This window comes from Accipiter gentilis, chromosome 13 (assembly GCF_929443795.1).
Source record: "Accipiter gentilis chromosome 13, bAccGen1.1, whole genome shotgun sequence".
NCBI classification, from domain to species: Eukaryota; Metazoa; Chordata; class Aves; order Accipitriformes; family Accipitridae; genus Astur; species Astur gentilis.
The window spans coordinates 34,515,710-34,536,462 of NC_064892.1; the positions used below are offsets into that span (position 1 = coordinate 34,515,710).

Sequence of the window (20,753 nt, forward strand, 5' to 3'; positions counted from 1 at the left end):
TGGCTTTTTGGACAACCTCTTTCGGCACTGCTGATGCCAGCAGAGATCCCTGCTTCAAGGATTTCAACTGGAACCACTCTTTCCCGATGCCTCTTTCTTGATAAACTAGAGCTAAGCAAACAGCCAGCCAAATAGATTTAAAGAAGCATTAATAGAAACAGGAACATTTTGCTGCTGTTTTTACTTGGCAGGACCAAATGCAGCTGCCTGTTGAACTGGGTAAATAGGGAACAGGGCAGTATTACACTTCACCTCTTTATCAGGGTTCAAGGCAAACTTTCCCTCCTTCTTTTCCTATTTTGTGTATATTTTGGAATTCTTTTTAGAAGTTAACTTTATTTTCAAGTTTCAGTCTGGGTTTCTGGAAAATGAACTAGCTGAAACTGACTGTGAAATTATCCCCTAGCAAAAGGTAAACACGAATCATGCAGACATGCTGACAATAAAAAGAGGTTTTTCACAAAAAAATCTTTGTTTTTGAAAAGACTATTCTTTGGCTACTGATTATATGCTTGCATGTTTTAATGTTCTCTGTGTTATGAATAAGCAGAAGTTGCAAATCTGACATCCCAGACCAGACCTAAAGCTGAGCCGATTCCTCTCCCACTTACATTGGTCTGGGAGAAGGGCCAAGCAGAAGGTGTCAGGATTTCAGGAAGGGGAATGGTAGGAAGTCTACCTTCACACAAGGTCCACAGCCCCATTATGGGATGGAGATTGTCTAAATATGAGGTATAGTAAGTCTTGCACAACATTTATTCACCATGACAATCTTCTGATATTCTTGTTCACCTTATACATGCCCAATGATGCTTTAAAACTTGCCAAGATACTGGGTCAGGCCACCTCTGTGTTTCTGATTTCCACAGCTTAATTACACACGATGTGAAAACACTTCTTTTCCTCAGTTATGATTTTCCCACCTTTTAACCTCAATGGATGTATTTACCGGATTCCCATACTCTTACACTACAGCACATCTGTTCAAAGGAGTAAGTGCTTTTATAGCACTATTATATGCTCAATTAAGGTCATGTTTCTCAGGTACTAGATACAAAGAGATGGTCCCTGGCTATAACTGCTCACAGTTTGAGCAGAAAAGGCTAAAGACCAGGGGAAACAGATATCTAACAGAATCGCAGACTCAGCCTCTCTATGCATGTCGGCTGCTCCAGTCCCTTCAACACCTCTGTGGCCCTTCCCTGGACTCAATCCAGTGTGTCCATGTCTCTCTAGTACTGGGGAGCCCAGCACTGGGCCCAGCACTCCAGGTGTGGCCTCACCAGTGCCGAGCAGAGGGAAGGATCACCTCCCTTGTCCCGCTGGCAATGCTCTCTTAATGCAGCCCAGGGTACCATTTGCCACCTTTGCAGCCAGGGCACTTGCTGGCTCATGTGCAAGCTGGTGTCCACCAGGACCCCCAGCTCCTTTTCTGCCAAGCTGCTTTCCAGATGGTCAGCCCCAAGCTTGTACTGGTGCAGGACTTCGCATTTCTTTTTCGAACTTGATGAGGTTCCTGCCAGCCCATGCCTCCAGTCCTCTGGACAGCAGCGCAACCCTCTGGTGTTTCAGCTACTTCTCCAAGTTTTGTATTGTCTGCACTCAATGGTCAGAGATTTGACATCAAAAGAGGTAAGCAGCTTTCCTCAGACCATACAGGAAGGCTGTGTAAAGCCAGGAACTGTCTTCAATCACAAATTACCCTTTTGTGTGCAACAAATTTTCCCCTTAACACACAGCAACTCTATTTGTTAATTGGTTTTTAGGAATACCACATCTATTGCCTTTCTGGATTATTTTCATTATCATTGCAACCCACAGTGAGTTGTAATGGGGCAAAACTATGAATAAGCTGTTCCTCTCTTGAAATTTTTATCTAACAAGTTAGCTCAGCGTGGAAGGAGTCGCATTTGCTCTCAGCACCCACTGGGCTGAGGCTGCAGCCTCTGACTATCAGCTCTTCCCTCTGCCTTCTGCTGCTGAGCATCCCGGTGCCTCAGTCTCACCTGAGCCCTTCAAAATTTTGCTGACTTCCATTAACTCTGCCAATCTCTGAGCATTCATCCAACCCAAAAGGTCATGCTCCTCCTCTTAATTCTCCTCTCTGAACAGCGTGAGCCCTGTCATTTAATGATCACTAGCAATAAATGGGAAAGACAGGAGAGTGCAGGAAATGCCTTCCTGGGTCAGCTCAGTGTCCGTCTGTCCTGGCTCTCTGGGGAGAGCACACAGATTTTGATGCTACCGAAGGTCTGTTGTCCTCATAGTGCCCCACACGGCAGCTGTAGGATTAGAGATGTTAGAAAAAACGCCCTGGCTTCTTTTCTTTAGGATCTTTTTATGGACCTATTGTTTGTGAGGTTTTTCTCCAGTCCTTTTGCACCTGATGGTACTGTCTGTCTCCACAACCTCTGGTGGCAACAAGTCCCCAGATTTCTCTATTTGCCATGTAAATTTTTTCTTACTACTGTCTGTTATAAATTCATTCATATTTCATTGGTTGCCCACATTTCTGCTATTGAGGGATCAGGTGAACAATAGCTTTACATTCCCCTTACCATTGCCTTCGTGTTTTGTAAGCCTCTCTCATATCTTTCCTCAGTCTTCTCTTCTCTAAATTAAAACAATCCAGCCTTTTCAGTCTCTCTTCATAAGCAGTTTGCTCCATTCTCATCATTTTAACTGCCATTCTCTATAGCTTTTTTTGATTCTACTATATCCTTCTTCAGATGCAGAGACCAGAGCTGCACACAATACTCAAGATCCATGTGTACACCAAGGTTTGGCAGCATGGCCATTTCCACCAGTATGATGTGTAGTGTATATATATATAAGAAAACCCACATCAAAACAAAATGGAGGATGCAACCCGTACAGACAGGCTGAGAAGGGCATCAATATTCTAAAATGTCTGTAGGTAAAAGCAATGGTGAACAAGAAATAGGAGACACACTGTAAAGTGAAGTTACAGCCTAGTGAGCACAGCAAGAACATGATGCTTAGAGTAACTAGAGATTTGATATTGAGGCCTTAGAGAAGGAAGAGCTGTACTGCTTTGTGCAGTGCAGTGTGGTAAAGAAATCACAGGCACCTCCAGTGGGTGAGGAGCCAAGACATGGAAAATAGAAGAAAGAGCTTGAGCAACTGCTGGGTGCAGAAAGAGAGGAAAATAATTCAAAACCTTCTCTCCTAGGATTCATGGCTGTTAAAACAAAACAAAACAAAACAAAACAAAGGAGAGGATTAAAAAAATATATCCCCTTCTATAGAGAATACAAGTTAATTGTCTGCAAACTAAAGTACTCAGAGGAAAACCTACCCTGAACCTGATTTTTTGCAGTGAAAAGTAACTGATTGAAAGTCTTAACAACAAATAGCAGAGCTACTTAAATTCAGATTACCACAGGGTAAAATCACAGTGCAAATAACTATGATTTTGTGAAAGCAATCTAGTTAGTCACAAGTGACTAGGACTAAGGATTAAAATCAACCACTATGGGAGAAGGCTAAAAGATATGCTCTCCAGTTTTCCATCCAAGATGAGGCTCCTGGAAAAGAGCACAAAGGCGAGGAGGCTTTACAAGGGAAGTGAGGTTTAAGAAGGAAAGTGCATCAGCAACAGAAGAAAGGAGCCAAAGTGACAAGATAAATAGAGTGAGGTAATTCTGATATGGAAAAGATAAGGCCAGAGGAAGATAAGAAAAGAGGAAAGGGGTGTTTTAATGTGGAACAAATCTTCAGTCGTTAGGTAAAAGATCTTAAGGATTTACAACAAAGGTGGGGGTAACTATCTGTGTAGTATGCCCCATCTGTACTGCCCAGAACTAGCTTAACAATGTCTTTGTAGGGTGGACCTGCAGTATGTGGGGCTGGAGAAAGCCAACTCTTCCTCTAATATACAAGAAACAATTCTTTAGATGTTAGACACAGATCTCAGTGAAAGCTTTCATCTGGCTAGGCGGAAAATGAAGAAATAATCTCTTTCAATAAACATGAACAGCAGCAAAAAAATAAGCAAAGCCTTAAAGCTGCAGTTGCCTCAGGTGGATGTTTTGGTAGGGCCGAAGCTATGCCCCTACAGGTGTTTTTACCAGTGGAGCTGTTGTCCACAAAAGGCACATACTCAGGTTTTAGACCTGAGCTATCTTCCGTATAATTTGATGCTAGGCCTGTTTTTTCTGGCTTTACGACCTGACCTGCCATTTAAGTATACAACTATCCTTACCACCTTACTACCTCATAGTCTTTGCTAAATGGCATTTCAGATGAGGGCAGAGATCTGGCATCCATCTACGACACTGCTGGAGAGGCAGAGTAAGAAGGGCAGATAAGCAGATTTAATCGCTGCTGCCAGCGGATGCTAGGGGATGCACGAGGAGGGCTAAGCAGAGCCTCCTCCTTGCCATCCTGCAGGCCGTGGCCAGATAAGGGCGCAAACAGAGCGGAAAGATTCAGATTAGACCGACATCAGGGTAGTAAAATACCTGCTTATTCAGTGCCGCAGTTTCAGATGGGAAAACACAGCGAAGAGGCCCTTTCCTCACACAGGCATGGGTTCAGCCTCCTCTCACCCTGCCAAGGCGGGTGGCTATTCTTGACTCCGGTCAAGCTATTCAGGACACCCAGAGCAGGGAAACTGAAGCAGAGAGATTAAGTGACTTCCCCCCCAGTGGTGACAACCAGGAAAGAAACCCAGATTTCCTGCTTTGCCACTTTAACGACAAACCTTTCCACCACAGGGTCTGCAAACCTCTCCTTTGCTCATCGCCCTGCTCCAAGCAAACTGCCCCATGTCGTTAGCAAACAACGGCACTGGGGATGCTGGGGCTCAGGCATGGCATTTAGTCCATTTGCTCCTCTGACTTCCCTTTCTCTTCCCACAGAGCTCACTAACTTTGCGTGCTGGTGCCCAAAGCGGAAAGGGTCCTGCTGGCACCGCGCATCCCCTGGATGGCACCTCTGGAGCCTGCCCACCTTCTGCACAGGGGCAGGGGACAGGCACAGACCCTCTCTGTCTCCATCACCTGCAGGCTGCATCATACAGCCCATTGCACTGCAGTAGGGCTAAGGATCCTGCAAGCTGCATGGATCTGAGGCTTATGCAAAGGTGAACGTAGCTCCGGTGTTTTCTAAATGAAGGGGTTTTGTTTGTTTGTGCCTGGCATGTAAACACCTGTAATACAGTGTACTGATGTTTCCGACTTCTGATATAGATTGGCCTGCCTGAAATGTCATTACTTGTAGCCTGAAAAGCCTTTATTCTTGCATGCCAGGTTCTATTTTTAATGCATGGCATGATCCTACGCTCAGGAATGATCACTAGCTCCCCATTAATTTCTCCTCTCTGTTTCATTGCTCAGTGAGCAGCCTCTGATCTCACTGCTGACCTCCCAAACCATGGAAGAAACGGGCTCCCACTATCTGCAGAAACACCCTTCCCTCCCACCCTGCGCTCCAGCAGCCTCAGCACAGTCCCTGTCCCCATCGCCCAGGCTGCAACCGCCTCCTTTATCTGCGCTTACCAGCCCTTCCTCTGTCTTTTCACTCTGCCATCAAGGTCTAGGGCAGCTTCCTGTAGTATTTTCTGTGCCACTGGTATCTTAACTTCTGCCTCAAGTAATCTCTGACTCTGGTGAGCATTTTCCACGTCACGTCTTTCTGCAGACTATATATCTTCCTTTGCTCCCGTCCCTCACGCTTCCTCCGATCCTACTGAATCTATTCTTTACTGACTTGTGATTTTAGGGTTTCCTGTTCTCAGGATCCAGGATCTCCAGGCAATATAATATAAACTGCCAAGCCAACTTGCTTTTGACCTTCTGCTTAAAGTATTTAAGCTAGCTCTTGCTCTGTTACACTCAGAGTATATATTGCACATGTTGGTTTCTCCTGCTTTTTTTCCCCTTCATGTTTTTGGACCAAAACCTGCTTTTAATCATTGCTGCAGTTAAGACTTCCAAGGAATCAGTTACAAGCAATGTATTTAACAGCTTGACTATTAAATAACAATGTGTATATAGAAGAGTCTAAAAGAAGTGGCAAATATTCTATACATTATGTCTTGAAACTGAAAAGAATGAACACTCTTAGAGGTTATTCCAAGACTGTACCTCTGCTGAGAGACCGAACTTCAAATGAGCTGCAGCCTTACACATCCCTGTGTAGTGGAGTTCACGAGAACATACGTATGCAAATGCCCCTTTCCTTTGAAATCACCAACATAATTTGACATATGTACATGCAATAGGATTACTCATGTGCTGAAGTGTGTGCATAGGTTTCCACAGCATCAGGAACTTACTGAAGAAGTAAACTATTAAAAAATCAGGGACTCCCACACTTTGCCTTCTGCCATCCCACCCCAGTCAGAGTCACCCATAACAGAGCTCTGAGCTGACCCTGGTTTCCACTTAGGCAACACTTTTAGCAACTTTTCTAGATGAAGAACACCATGACTCCAGAAAAAGCATCCAGAGTAAGTATACTTGGGAAGTTAAAAAACTTCTGTTTCTGTATCTTAGGACACAAACAACACATTTTAAACCCACTGCATTTCTGCATCCAGACAAATCAGTAAAATCAATCTCACAAATGCTTGTGCTGGTCCATTCTCATTTCCCAGCAACATGTACTTACCTGTTGAGAAAATACGACTTCAGGGGATGGGAGAAATGACACCTACTAAATCCATGTTAAGCAATTCCTGCTCAGGACGTTGGGATTTGCACCGGCTGTCAAGCTTTTCATACGGAGGTGACAGCGGTAATTAGAGGGTCTCAGGCTCATTTTTTGCTGCACGTACTGACGTGCTGCCGCTGCAGTCAGTGTGAGCTCCTGAGCTTCTCACGGGGCACCTGGAGCAGGGCTCCAAGGCCAGGACTTGCAGAGCTCGGGTCCCATGATGTCCTGGACGTGCCAAGAAAGATGGTGCGCAAAAAGATCTTGGAGAGGTCTCAACCTACAGTTTCTGTCCAGGAAAACGCAGACAGGAGTATGTGTATGTATCTGGCTGGTTAAGTGCCCACTGAATTGTTTTATTTCTGTTGTGATTGTGGCATTTAAGGGTATTTTAGGCCATGCTGGGATCTTTAGTTATTTAAAGCTGTGACAACCCAAGCAACCTCAGTTTCCAGGTGGTTCCATGTGGAGCCAAGCTTGCTCAATTTGCTTTTCTTTAATTCTGCCTTTTTCTTACTGAACTGGGAGAACAAAGCGGGACCCGGGGCTCAGACAGACTCAGTGCAGATGGCTGTCTCCAAACTGGTCCCCACTGTATTGTCTAGGGGGAGAGATAAGCACTTTTACAGCAGTTAATCTCTTCTGAAGCAGTTTTCTCTACCTGATCAGAAAAGCATTGCTCTGAGCACCAAGTCCTGTGCCGTTGACATTGCTGGGAGCTATGCCCTCAACAATGCCCTCTTTGGGTCTCAGGTACCTGTTGGACTTAAAGATAAGTACACGTTTATGTGCCCATGAAGTCACTCAGTCTTAATCATATGCTAAAGAGCTTTGCAGAGTTGATGCCAGAGTTCAATCATGTAGTAGGTGGTTGGAGGGAAAGTGGTAACTGCAAAGATCTGCAATGGAGAGCCAGAAAAAAAATGAGTTGGTCTCCACATAACATCCTTGTATTCTCCACATAACACCCTTACATTATTTATCCCCCTGTTTAACTTACGAATCTGCCCAATGATAGATGAAATTTTGATTTTCAGCTGTTTCACTTGTGATCTTCCTGGCTGTTTTCTCTACTAAAGTTAGCCTGAGTAAATATTTGACTTTGTACCCTAAGCCACTGCATACCGTTGTGTAACCTAATAAACCCTTTTATTTCATTAGCACCAGTTTATCCAATGTTCCGGACTAACTGAGAGTGGATTTCCAAGAAGAAAAAGGAAGAACATGTTCACAACTACAGACACCTCCTCACCTGTTTACGAAAGACAACGTGGGTTCTGCAGGACAGAAAAAATACTGACAAAAAATACTGCATCTCACCTTTCTGCAATTTGCTCAGTCCATATCAATTCCCTGAACTAAAAGCCGCATCACTCAGTGTTTAAATAAAAACGAAAGCTGAAAAGTAATGTTGCCGTTTTCCTCCACCCTGTAGGGATAATTGGAGCAGATTCTGCACTCACATGTGCGGCGATCACGTCCCTCTCCGTGCTCTGCCTTAGCATTCCAGAGGCAGATGGACACGGGCAGGTGGGAAGGGACAACTGCCCTCTTGTTTATAGCCACTTGCATCATCAGTGTGATCTTTGTAAGGAAAAGGGGAATCAGAGGGAAAGGCGAAACACTCTGGCAGCAACCAGCTCGCATCCCAAGCCTGTGTCCTGCTGCAATCACCTTGATCTCCCCCACCACGCTGCAGCGGTGTGGGGATCCGGGCAGTGACCCCCCGTGCCTGGCCCAGTCGCTGTTCTTGCCATACCCACCATGGTCTCGCCTCCAGACAGCTTGGCTTTGTCGCTGGTGCTCTGTGGGCTCTGTTTAGTAGTCAGTAGGATTTTCTGGGCTACACCAGAAAACCTTGGGAATACAGTGCTTTATAAAGATAGGGAAAACACACAGCACAGGTTCTTTTCCAAGGAGCTTTGTGTCTAGGTGAGGAAAAGACATATAATAAATGGCTGAAAAACCTCTGGAGGTGCGAGAACAACCTGATCCAGCACAAAACCTGCTACGGCAAAATAACCCCTCCAAAACCCTCTGATTTGTCTTGAACAAAATTTGGAGTGGCAGCAGGAGCTTGTACCTCGTACAGTGTTTCTCATTGTGCAACCACAGAGGCTCTGATAATATTGGCACCTGAAAAGCGGATTTGTCTCAAGGACCCACAGTGTCACCCTGCAGGAGCCACCCAGCTCTCTCTGTTGACTCTATAAGATGCCAGGATCCACTGATCCACTGATCCACTGATCTGAGGACCCCAGAGCTGGATGCAGTACTGCAGGTGGGCTCTCGCCAGCATGGAGCAGAGAGAGGGGCAGAATCCCTTCCCTCGACCTGCTGCCCACTCTGCTTTTGGTGCAGCCCAGCATACGGTTGGCAGTTTTCAATCCTTTTCTCATTCTGGATATAAAAAAAATAAAAATCAAAGGACTCTGTAAGCTGATCCCATTTAAGTAGAAAGCTGACACATTTTTATCATTGCTGTGAGATTCCTGTGTGCTGCTAAGAGGGATCCGAAGGAATTGGTGTGTTTTATAAAGAAACCAAACAGTGAAAGAGCATGTTCAAGTACAAATTGTTACTGAAGCTGAAGAGAGGACAACATTGCTATAACATCCTCAGCTTCAGAGTCCCTTCTAAGTCAAAGTGCTGGCAAGCTGATCATCTCCTGGCATTTGCTTGTGCCACTATCCTGGAAGTCCCTTGAGCACGTCGGCTCCTCCTTGCTGTAGGAAGACAGGCAGTCCGTTCTGCTATTGTGGACAGGAGCACCAGACCTGAGGCACAGGTTTCTCCCCAAGCCGCAGGTGGGGATGGATCCTCATAGGGATAAATGTGTGTCATTCCCACAATATTTAGGTATGGAGCAGAAGGGCCACCTGACCCAAGGGCAGAATGGTTGGCCATGCCAATCAAATTTCTGACTTCGTGTTTGCCGAAGTGAAGGCTCTATTTCCTCTACACAAGCCAAGCAGCTTGACTTCCAATTTGCCTATTCTTTCTTTTCAGCCAAGAAGGAGCCAGACAGCCCTACCCGAAGCTGTGAGCTGCACTCAGGACAGTGGTAAGAGGCAGCAGAAGCACTGTCCTTTGTGAGCAGGGAGAAGTCTCTCCTGCTGAAGTAGGCAGGTGTCCTCGGAGCAAGGTGGGGAAGGGCTGGAGAATGAAGATCTGCTCCATGATCTCTCCAGTGGGGCCATGGGAGCTGGAAGCACAACTAAGGCTTCTTCTCAGCTCTGTGCCCAGGAGATTTGAGGACCTGTGAAACTGCTGGGTGCAGTAATTCAGGATTAGAAATATTTTATTTGGACAGTTTCTACAAGGGAGGGTACAAGGAGAATCAAGGAACTGAGCTGACCATGCAGAACTGATACAGACAGTAGGGACAGGAGCTTTCTTTAAGGATTTCCCCATAACTTGGTCCTTCTGAGGGGCATTTTCTGAGCCATTTCTAAGGTCGAAGGACCTTTAAGAGCTTAGCCAGACTTTTAAGAGTCATCTTCTCAAAATCATTCATAAATTCCTATTAAAAGTTCATAAGGCTCCTAGGCTACAAACAAGGACACCAAAAACAAAAGATAATAATATATGTGTCCTGTTCTGAATCTTACCCACTTCTGACTCTGATCTTTCAAGGTCAACTGCAGATCCAGAGAATGAGCTCACGTCCAGCCTCTGCAGCCTGGCACCACTGCTGGGGCCTCTCGAAGAGCCAAGGCTCCGCACAGCTTCAGCTCCACAACCTGCCCCTGCGAAACCTGCCCTTGCCCAGCGAAAGGCGCGCGCCCGGCCAGGGACGCACCCAGGCAGCTCTGTTTTCTTCCCTTTTCGCTTTCTCTGTGACTCCTGGAATGTGTTTGCACATGGTGGAAAAAATGCAAAGAGCAGGGAGAGGCGGCCAGGAACGCCACCCTCCCTGTCACCCTCCCTGCCTGCGCTCGGCTGCGGGGCCAGCAGGCGCAGTGGCTCACGCCAGCATCGATACCCAGGGAAGTCGGAGGAGCCCCTGATGCCTGCAGCAGTAGAACTGCCCAGGGACGAGCTGAATTTTGGGGGTAATCCATTTTGCAATTAAAAAACGGAAAATGTATCATCTGCACAAACTTGGGTAATGCAGGCTTGCAGCGGAAGAGGCAAAACCTGGTTTGCTCAGAAAACTGGCTTGCAAGGAGTACGAGCTATTTCACAAATTTTCGAACCCATCTTCTCCTCCCTGTTTTCATTAATGGGCATCTTTTATCCTGTCATAAGCAACAGCAACAAGACTAATTAGTTTAACAAGTACAACAAATGGTTTTACTGACAAAAAAGAACCCTTTGAAATATACATTATATTCACAAAGGATTAAATTACACCCTATTATCCATTTTCCATAAAATAAAGATTACTTTGATAAATCACGACTAATGTTATCTTTGGCTGATAAGAACTCTGTGCTTATTTGTGTGGCTTCTATAAATAGTGTGTTCTGAATTTTTTTCTCCCTAAATATAGTCAATGATACAGTCTGCCAGGCATCTTCCTGCAATCTGACAATACCACATCTGTGAACTAGGCAGCAAATGAAAGCTTCATTTTCTGAATATGAACCATGCAACAGTATTTTTCTTTTTTGTCAGCTGCTCTGCAGTGATCTATGAAACACCTTTCAGCCATACCTTGCTCAATCAAAGTTTCCTTACTGCTAAAGCAAGGCAGTCAAAATAAATTTCTTTCTGTTAAGAGAAAAGCCTTTGTGGTTCATCTTTCCATTGTACGCAAAGTCTGACAATTGTAGCGTGAGGGGGTCATACCCTCATTTAGGCCTTAATGTACAGAAGATATGTACATTAATGTACGTAAGTGTACATTTTCAGGTGTAAAGGACTCTTTTGCACTTTGTCTTTCCATAGCTTTGCACCAGAGGATTCTGCAGATTACTGAAGAATTACCCGCATCATCTCTGAGGGGATGAACAGCCAGTCAGGGACCAAGACAGAAGCAGTGTCTTGGGTTTACTTCAGCCCTACACCAGCTCTGCATGAAGTGGCTCTTTACTCAAGGATGTAGAGAGCTGGGGTGTCAGAAGACCTTTCTGTGACAAGAGTCACTGACCTTTTGGGCATTTGGTAACCACATCTGCTGGGCTAGTGTGAACATCCCCAGTAGAGCACCAGCCCTGGAACCTAGCTGGGCAGCAAACACCTGGTTTAACACAGCACAGGAGCACATGCTCACCTTTACAATGGCTTTAAAAAACTTCTGAAGAAGTAGTCTGATTCTGAAAAACTGAAGTTGGCTTCCTACCGTGCAGCAGACGGCTGGAGAGACCTGCCCTGCCATATGAAGGGCATTGCCTCTCCTACTCTACAGGACAAATATCCAAGTTCACGATACGTGCATTTCCCACGTTTTGCAATTCTTTCAAGAAACAAATGGGCTTCGGGTAAAACTACGGCTTTGTACATCACTGGTTGACTCAAAGCATCTCATTTTACTCCGAATTACCCAGGGGTTAGAATTGTTGCAGGATTGTCTTGAAGTCTAATTTGCCAAGTGCTTAAAAGCAGTGGAGAAAAGCTGCAGAGGTTCTACAAACCTTTAACAAGTAAACCCAATGTGCGAGGGAGTTCACTTGACATACCTTTTACTTCCACCGCCAGTTTCTTCTAATCTGCATTTTGAAAAGTCTCTGAACTATTCAAACATTACATCAATTTAACATCAATTTACGGCATCTAACCCTACCATGGCTGTTTTGGATGGGTGCCCTCATCATAAGCAAATGTCTCTTTTCCTGTATTTTCCCTCAGAAGCAGGTGCCAGTGGATTTCAAACAAACCCACACCCATGTCTGTGTTGCTTCTGGAGGGTGTGTTTTACTCATGGAAATATGTCTAACCCCTTCATTTAATTTTCAAAATTTTATAGGCTTCCCACCCCCTGGGTTGCCTGCAAAGTGACTCAGCAAGGCAAGCAAAGGGATCAAAATTCAGATACAGTTTTTTAAATGAATGGAAAAGTTTAGTGGTTCTGAAAGTATTTTCCTCCAACACATATTTCAAAAACTTTAATAAAAATAATTACAGCTGAGTCTATTAACAGACAAAATGCAGGGCTAGAGTCATAAATCTCAGAGAATAGGGAGGAGCGCTCTGAAACGTTGCAAAACAAATGTATTATCACCTTTCCAAACCTCCCTACGCTTCTCTTTTCCTATAATAAAAAACAAAAAAACACTGTGGCTGGGCTGCTGTGTGCTCGCTATAATCAAAACAACTTTTATATTTTATTTCCACAGTGGTGTGTGTATTTATAAAGAGGGGAGGAGACTGAACACAGAGGCACTGTCACCAGTGCAGAGGAACCACCTTGGGTCCAACCCAAACTCAACTCTGTATCTTACTGTTTGCTGGATATTCTGTAGGTGATAAAGTCCTGGGATCCTGATTCTGTTTCAGGGACTCACGTATTGGAGGTCAAAGATAAGGTCCCCAAGTAACAAGTGGAGGGAGATCTAGACCTTGGAGTCCTCAGGAGATCCCTCACGTACAGGCCACAGCGCCAAACTGCTCCTTGCTTATTCTATCTCATGCCTCCCATATTTTGCATTGAATTATGCACAGCTGCTAAATTAAAAAGAGAGGAAACAGAGCTGCCCCATCTCATACTCCACAAAAGCCAAGGGTTCCCCTCCTCCAGGAAGGAGGGAGATGTCGATTCCAAACTCCTTTGGCCCAGAAACCAGCTCTCCCACTTCCCACGGAATTGCTCTTTGCATCAGACGACGATGCAAAAAGATGCCTTTCAGACACCTGTTCTCAGAATTGTGTTGTCAGAGCGTTAAATGCGGAGAGCGGCGCCTACCACAGGCAGTGCTCAAACACCTCGCTTTACCCAGTTTTCCCAAGCATGCTGCTGACCAGCAGAGAATAACGGACTGGCTCTGTGAAGGCGTGCCCCTCCTTGTCAGGTGTTTAAGGAGCAACAGCAGAAGTGCTGACTAACTCAGCCCGGCCAGGTGAGCTTCTCTTCACGCATTGCGATGCTCAAGCCAGACCTGCAGGAACTGGTCTGAATAGAGACCCGGTACTGACACCCAGGATTATTTCATTTACTACAATGCTTATGGGTCATCCATCTAACTGAGCAATTAGAGGACTGCAGCTTCAGGGCTCCTGGTGTGGAAATCCTGGGAATTTGTAAAATAAAAGGGTCAGAAATGTCAAATTAGAAAAGGCAGGTCAAAATCTAATCACCCTTTCCTTCCTCCTCTTAGGAAGGCAAGCAAGAGGAAATAACAACATGGAAGACATCAGTCAGTAAATCAAATGCTTTTATTGACATTCTTTCTCATTTGTGACCCTTTGTCATTTACTTTAACTGCACAAACCAAAATTAGTGATTTGACTTTAATTTTTGTAAGTTACAACTTCCATAGCTTTTGCATTTTTTATTGAGAAGATAAAATCATGGATAAGTCTCTACATGGACTCGAAGATAGGAAGCAACTTCTTACTAATCTTCATGCAAACTACTGACTCATTATTGGAGACTGAGGTGGAGTGTAATTTCAGGAAAAAGTTCACTCTTATGAGTATGTTAATCTAATAACTAGCTAATTTATAATCCTTTCACAACTGATGTAATTTTCACATATTAGATAATAATTATAGGCATATTAAGCAAAATTAACGTTATTAAACAACAATGAACAGCCTTCTAAATATATACTATGGTAATGCAAAATCTGAGTAATTTAAAGTGTCTTACCTAGTAAAAGAGCATAATTTTCCATTAAAGCTTTTCTAAGCTTCTAGAATTTTTTGTCTTACAGGTCTGGAGTTTTTAAACAGAATAAATCTGTAACATTCACATTTACAGAAGAATTTACTCCTGATCCAAGAACTCCAGGGACACTTACACCTTCCAGTCTTTTTCTATTATGCCAACAAATTATGCCCATTTGAAAAAGGAGCTATTGCTTTATTGTGGTATTACCAAGGAAGCTGATTTCTGAGCACACTGGATATATCTTGTGCAATGAGTTTTCCAAGGGACTAAAATGTATTGCTGCTGCTCTTCTCTATTTCTTGCTCTTTTGCAAGCATACTCTGAACTGCACACTTGGCTGCCTCTAAGCATATATTTTATATGGGGAATATTATTGTTGATAAAAATAAAATATGTAAGTTATTCAATATGAATGACTGCTCATCTTCCCCTTGATGTATATAAATAAGTCACATCTAATATAAGTGTAAACTCAGGCAACTGTAGTAACTCTGTGGCACCCGTACAATAACAAAGAAGAAAAACAAAAGCGAAATGCTTCCAACGAAACAGCTTAAATTATCCTTTAAAACAAAACAAACGAAAAACCTAATCCCAAACCACCCCGAATTCCTTTTACTAGCTTTTTGTTTCCTGTTTCCTGAAGGTTTCTCTATAACAAGGCTTTCCTAAAAGAATATGCTTAAGGAATTTGCAGAAAATTATCATAAGGCCCAACAGAGAACAAGTGTCCTACTTATCTATTTTCCTCTTTTACTGGAAGGAAAGGTCTCCTGAATCATAACTCTCTATATAAGTAGGGTTTCTGCACAGAGCAGGTTCGGCTTTGCACTGAAGGAGGAAAGAAATGAAACCTTCACTCGTGGCTTTCTACACATCAGCCTAGAACTACTACACACCCCGGCTCTCCCACGTAATTCCCATAACAACCTGTGGCTGCCACAGGTGAACCTAACCATAATTTTTAGGAGCACCGCTGCAGACACATAAACCACGAAAATCTCTTGGTGGATTATTAACTGAATGAATGCTTGTACTAGAGCAGATGGACTTTTTCTATACTTAAAAAAAAAACAAAGCAAAAACCACGTACATGTGAAGGAGGAATGGCCATACCACTGTGCAAACCATTTTCCTAACCTACATTGTTATTGGTCCCAGCCTTAAGAGATCTGCAAGTTTCAACTGATACAAGGATTCCTACAGAATGACTGCACTAAAACAAAGTCCTTCCAGTAAAACAAAATTATACAAATAATTTAAAGCATTAAGTTCCAGGTTATGTACATGTATGTAGTTCAAATACTTCTTTTTCTTACAGAAAATACCAGAACTAGCAACAACAACAATGAATTCCAAAAACCCACACAAATTTTGCCCCAAACATTTAATCAATGGGATTTGAAAAACAGCATCAAATATTCTGAAATAATTTATGAGCTGTAAAAGCGGTGGACTTGAGACATTCAAAGTATATCAGTTGTATTAAAATTACAGTTGTTAGCATTTACTGATGATAGGCTGAGGAAAAGAGTGAAAGAACAGGGAAAAGAGCAAATAAAAATATTGGTGAGGTTGTAAGAGACACTGGTTCAATCTCTAGTTGAAAGGATTATGTACAGCAAGGAAAAAGCTTCTTTCTCCTTTACTCCCTTTTTCAAAGAGATTGCATATTGTCAAGGTCCATTTCCATTAGAGGAATACATTAAAATAATTTTTAATCTATATTCTATTTTCTGGCCTATAGAAGGTATTCAAAGACACAGGAAAGACTACTGCCAAGCAGATTAAACAAAATCGCATTCCTACATATTTTAACTATACAGTTACACATCAAAATTCAAAACAGAAAAATAACTTGATGCAAATACTCAACAAATACATAATTATGGATTCTGATAAACCTGGGGGAAACAAGACTATGAAAGGAGTGCCTGAACTTGATGAGGAGATCTGTGTAGTATGGTTTCTGGATCCTTGTATTCATTTGAAGGATCCATCACAGCTGCATATAACTCACTGTAAGCTCTGCAGACCAGTTCTGTTGACTGTTTTATTATCTGCTCTCTAAAAAACAGAACAAAAAGATAATTTGCAAATCATGGGGAATATAACTGTGCTACATACAAGGAATTGAAAATATATCCTAAAAACACACGTTAAAAATGAGTGTCAGTTACATTAAAAAGCCCTTTTACTTCAACTGCGAAAACAGCTTAAAGTTTTAAAACAAAGGCAGGCTTCTTCATCTCTTTGTATCAAACATAAACCCACATATATGATCCTAATAACCAAGTAATTAGCTTCTTTATTTCTGCAATCATAAAAAAAAAGCAGGAGGACTTAATTTGCATACATGAGGTTTTTGCCTGCACTCCCCTGCATATTTTAAAAGACTGATAATCTTAGTGATCTACATTCTACCTCCCGTGGCTTCTCACTGTCCTTTGCAAATACACACATTTCATCTATCAGCAAATATATTCTATTTGCTTTATCTTGACAGCACCTGATTCCATAATCAGTCAAAAAGGAAGAGCTGAAAGCGATAGTGGTCAGAAATTTAAAACCTGCTACAGCCTTCTACCAACAATGCTATGAAGTCTGTATCCTCTTATTCTTACGGATCTAAATGAATAACAATGCACAGAGATCGGATGCTAAATTTAACTGGAAAGTTTAAGATTTAAGAAAGTTTAAGATTTTTTTTTTATTTATTATAAAACCCAATATTTTTACTTTACATTGCCCATTGAATCGGTTTACTTTAGTCACCATGGTGATGTGTTTACAGTTGCACATGCATTTTTATCTATCAGAAATAGTAGTTAAAACTATTTTACAGCCAAACCCATGCAAGTGGAACACCAGGGAAAGCTGAGGAAACCAAGGTAACCATGAATCCAGATTCAGTCCTGATATAATACACTGCAAAGGAATAAAGACACGAAAGCTACATCCACTAAAATCAGGGTGGAATTCACCAGCTGTTGGGAACTGACAAGTTAAAGAAATCTCAAAGACCAAGTGCGTAGAACTTTGTCTTTTCAGGCAATATGAATAAACGGAAGCTATGAGAAAGAAGAGTAAGAGACAAAACCTGCATTTTATTCTGATGCAAAGTATCCAGTTTTTCAATACAGGATCAGTAGATTATTTAGCATACCTGAAAAACAGACTGTCCTTATAATAGAGAATTTAGAAACACTATCGTAAGGGAAATATATTCAAGGTGTTCAGGTAAAAACCAGCTGACTCTGAACACAGTCTGGGATCACTAAGCTACTGTAACATGACAAACTTTTAAGAAAGTATTGCACACGGAATTTGTATAAAATCAACTATATTGCATCAAATAATATTAAATTAAAAGAAAAAGTTCATTACAATATTCCAGAGGATTGAACAGCATCAAATGAGTCTTTCCATCATGTCAGTGTCATTAATCAGAACATTAGGATTTCAGTTGCCATAACAACGTGATACATTTTATCACCAACACAAATGGCAGCACCTTCTAAAAACAGTAAAGCCAGCATTCAGTTTCTGTGACCCAACACAAATGAAAGAGCATTTCAAGACCAACAACACATAAATAAATAGCTTAGAACTTTTTAAATGAGCAAAGGAATTTGAAAGACAAGAGCATGCACTGGGAAATGTTGAAAGGAATGCTCTTCATAGTTATAAAGCTTAAATGATATTGCCAATGAATATATAATACACTGGACCCTTATCAAAAGCATGTGGTCTGATTTTGAGAACCAAAGAGCTCTTGGGTTCCAGCTTAACCGCTGGAAGAGTGGATCACAATTATGTGATTTCAAGGAAGAGGTCTTCAAAAGTGACAACAAATGTCTGCAAAACTAACTCCAAAATTTCAATTATTATAGCCAGAGATTAAAATTATAGCACTTGTTAAATGTTTCACTTGAATCTTAAGAAACTTTTTTATTTTGAAGGTTTATTTACTACAGAAAATATTGACTACTAAGCCCCTGATTCTACAAGCATGTATCTCTGTAAATATGTGTCTTAACTTCAGAAGGATTGCTTGTGTTTAAAACTACATGTTTGAAGGCTAACAGGCTAACAGACTTTTTTTTTTTTTAATTCAGAGCAGAACATGACCTATAGCACTGAGTTACAGCAGGTTAATAAACTCCTGCATATTAGCTGAGCTGTACCAGCTATAGCAATCATCCTCACACAGGCTCACCTCTCAGCTGCCCACTGTTGCAAGATAACATAAATTTGGCTTAAATTTCACTAAGGTTTAAAAAGCTTATCAATGGGCTAAGGCTAAGAATGCGTACATGACCTGTTTATCTTGGTTCATCTAACAGAAGAAACAATTAAGTCAGAGTCATTTCACTGTGCCTGAGTCTTTATGGTAGCATAAAGTCTACCTCTGAAAAATTGCTTCTGTGTTAGCAGTGAAAAATTGAGGCTTTCAAAATACATTTACTGTTATTATGATTTTTAAACAGACCTACATTAAAAAAAAAAAGAGCAAGAGCTAAAATACAGGTTTAACAGCTTGACACGTAGAAGCAAAAGTTGCAATGCTTCACTGACATTACTGCTCAAGCTACCCTGTTTGATCTGGACTGGAGCAGAACAGCTCTCTAACAACAGGGTTAGCTCTGCTGGTTGAGCTGTGGGAATCGTAACCCTAGCAGAGACACCCAGCGAAGTACCAAAAAGCACCAACATCCCCCACGCCAAGTCACACACCATGTGTATGGCATGAAACTGGAAATCTTTGAGTGAGGAGAACCTGAGCAATACAGCAGGAGAACCTGGTAGCTGGACTAGCTGATCATTGTAGGTCCCTTGCAACTGAACTATTCTATTCTATTATAATAAATTCCCAACAATAAATACTTTTCCCTTGATGTATGTCATTTTTTTAATTGCAAGATGCTGTAATACAATCCCACTAAGGACAGGTACTAGTAATGAGACTCCAAATATTGTTGCATCACATAAAATGTGATGTGCTAGTCTCAATTTCTGGTATATTCCATAAGCTGCATTCTTCACAAAAGTGTGAAAAATAATGTCAAGAAAAGTTTTTGATCAGCACAGCATATAATTCTCTGAGTTTAAGTATTACAAAATGTCTTCATATGGCTCACATTTAATTGGGAAGAAATTCGTGGCACTTTCTCTAGCCTTAGGGTTCAGTTATATTCAAAAAACAAGAGAAGAGATAAATAATAAAGTTCGTGCTTCCACACTTCAAAGAAGACATCACTAAAAAAAAATGCATTAGCTGAAAAGTAAAGTAATCTCAGCACAATATTCAATGAGACAGAATGCCAATATTCTACAGCAGAAGACAACAAAGTTGAAAATTCTAGACCTGACGGAGCAGTGGGGATAAAAGAAATCTTGAGTGGAGAATTACATATTTCATCTGTCTTTGGAATGCTTACAAAATAGTTCCAAAACAATTTGCAACTAAGTTGACAAAAAACTGCCAGCACAGTGGAACATGTTCAAAATAGATGAATGTAATTAATTTTGATGGTGTCCATTAAATCAGGAGTAACTACTTCAGAAAGTTACAGAATTACATATTCCTCACTGCTTGTTCAAAAAGAGGAGAGTCAGAACAAAACTGAATTGTGACCTGAAGGACAATGCAAACATGATCACAGCTGATAACTTGAATTCTCATAATGATCCACTAAAACCTAATCAAATTAATCTTTCTGATCATTATGCAGGCATAATAGAAATTCAAAGGCAAGATACTTACTTCACAGTGGCACTCAGAAGGAAATTTAGCTGGGACATTAACAGACTATCTGGAGCAGAGAGATAGCGATCAAACTGAGCCTAGGGGTGGGGGGCAGGGAAAAAGAATATGAGATCAACATATTAAAAACTTTGTTAGATAAAAATAGGTAAAAACACAGATCTCTGAAAAGTGATTACATTAAACCAGCACCTTCTTATTTGATAAATATTTCTCTTTTTATATATTTAAGATGGAGCCTAACATACTATACAAATGTTTAAGGCAGAATTTAATAGTCCAAACCAAATGGCTAACTTTAGCACCTCTGTCACCAAAATTTTAATTTTTGTTATTGCTGAGCAGTGCTTACACAGAGTCTAGGCCTTTTCTGCTTCTCACCCCACCCCACCCCACCAGCGAGCAGGCTGGGGGGCACAAGGAGTTGGGAGGGGACACAGCCAGGACAGCTGACCCCAGCTGACCCAAGAGATATATCCCAGACCACACAATGTCATGCTCAGCATGTAAAGCTGGGGGAAGAAGGAAGGAAGG

At 42.0% G+C, this 20,753-nt stretch overlaps 1 protein-coding gene across 1 annotated transcript in view; it reads right to left on the reverse strand.

The window, feature by feature from the left end:
* Positions 1 to 13,976: 13,976 nt before the first annotated feature.
* COG6 (component of oligomeric golgi complex 6) overlaps positions 13,977 to 20,753 on the reverse strand; it is a 57,801-nt gene continuing 51,024 nt past the window's right edge. The window contains 2 exon segments of the mRNA XM_049815975.1: positions 13,977 to 16,519; positions 20,220 to 20,299. Coding sequence (XP_049671932.1) covers positions 16,372 to 16,519; positions 20,220 to 20,299 — 228 coding nt within the window. The 3' untranslated portion in view covers positions 13,977 to 16,371.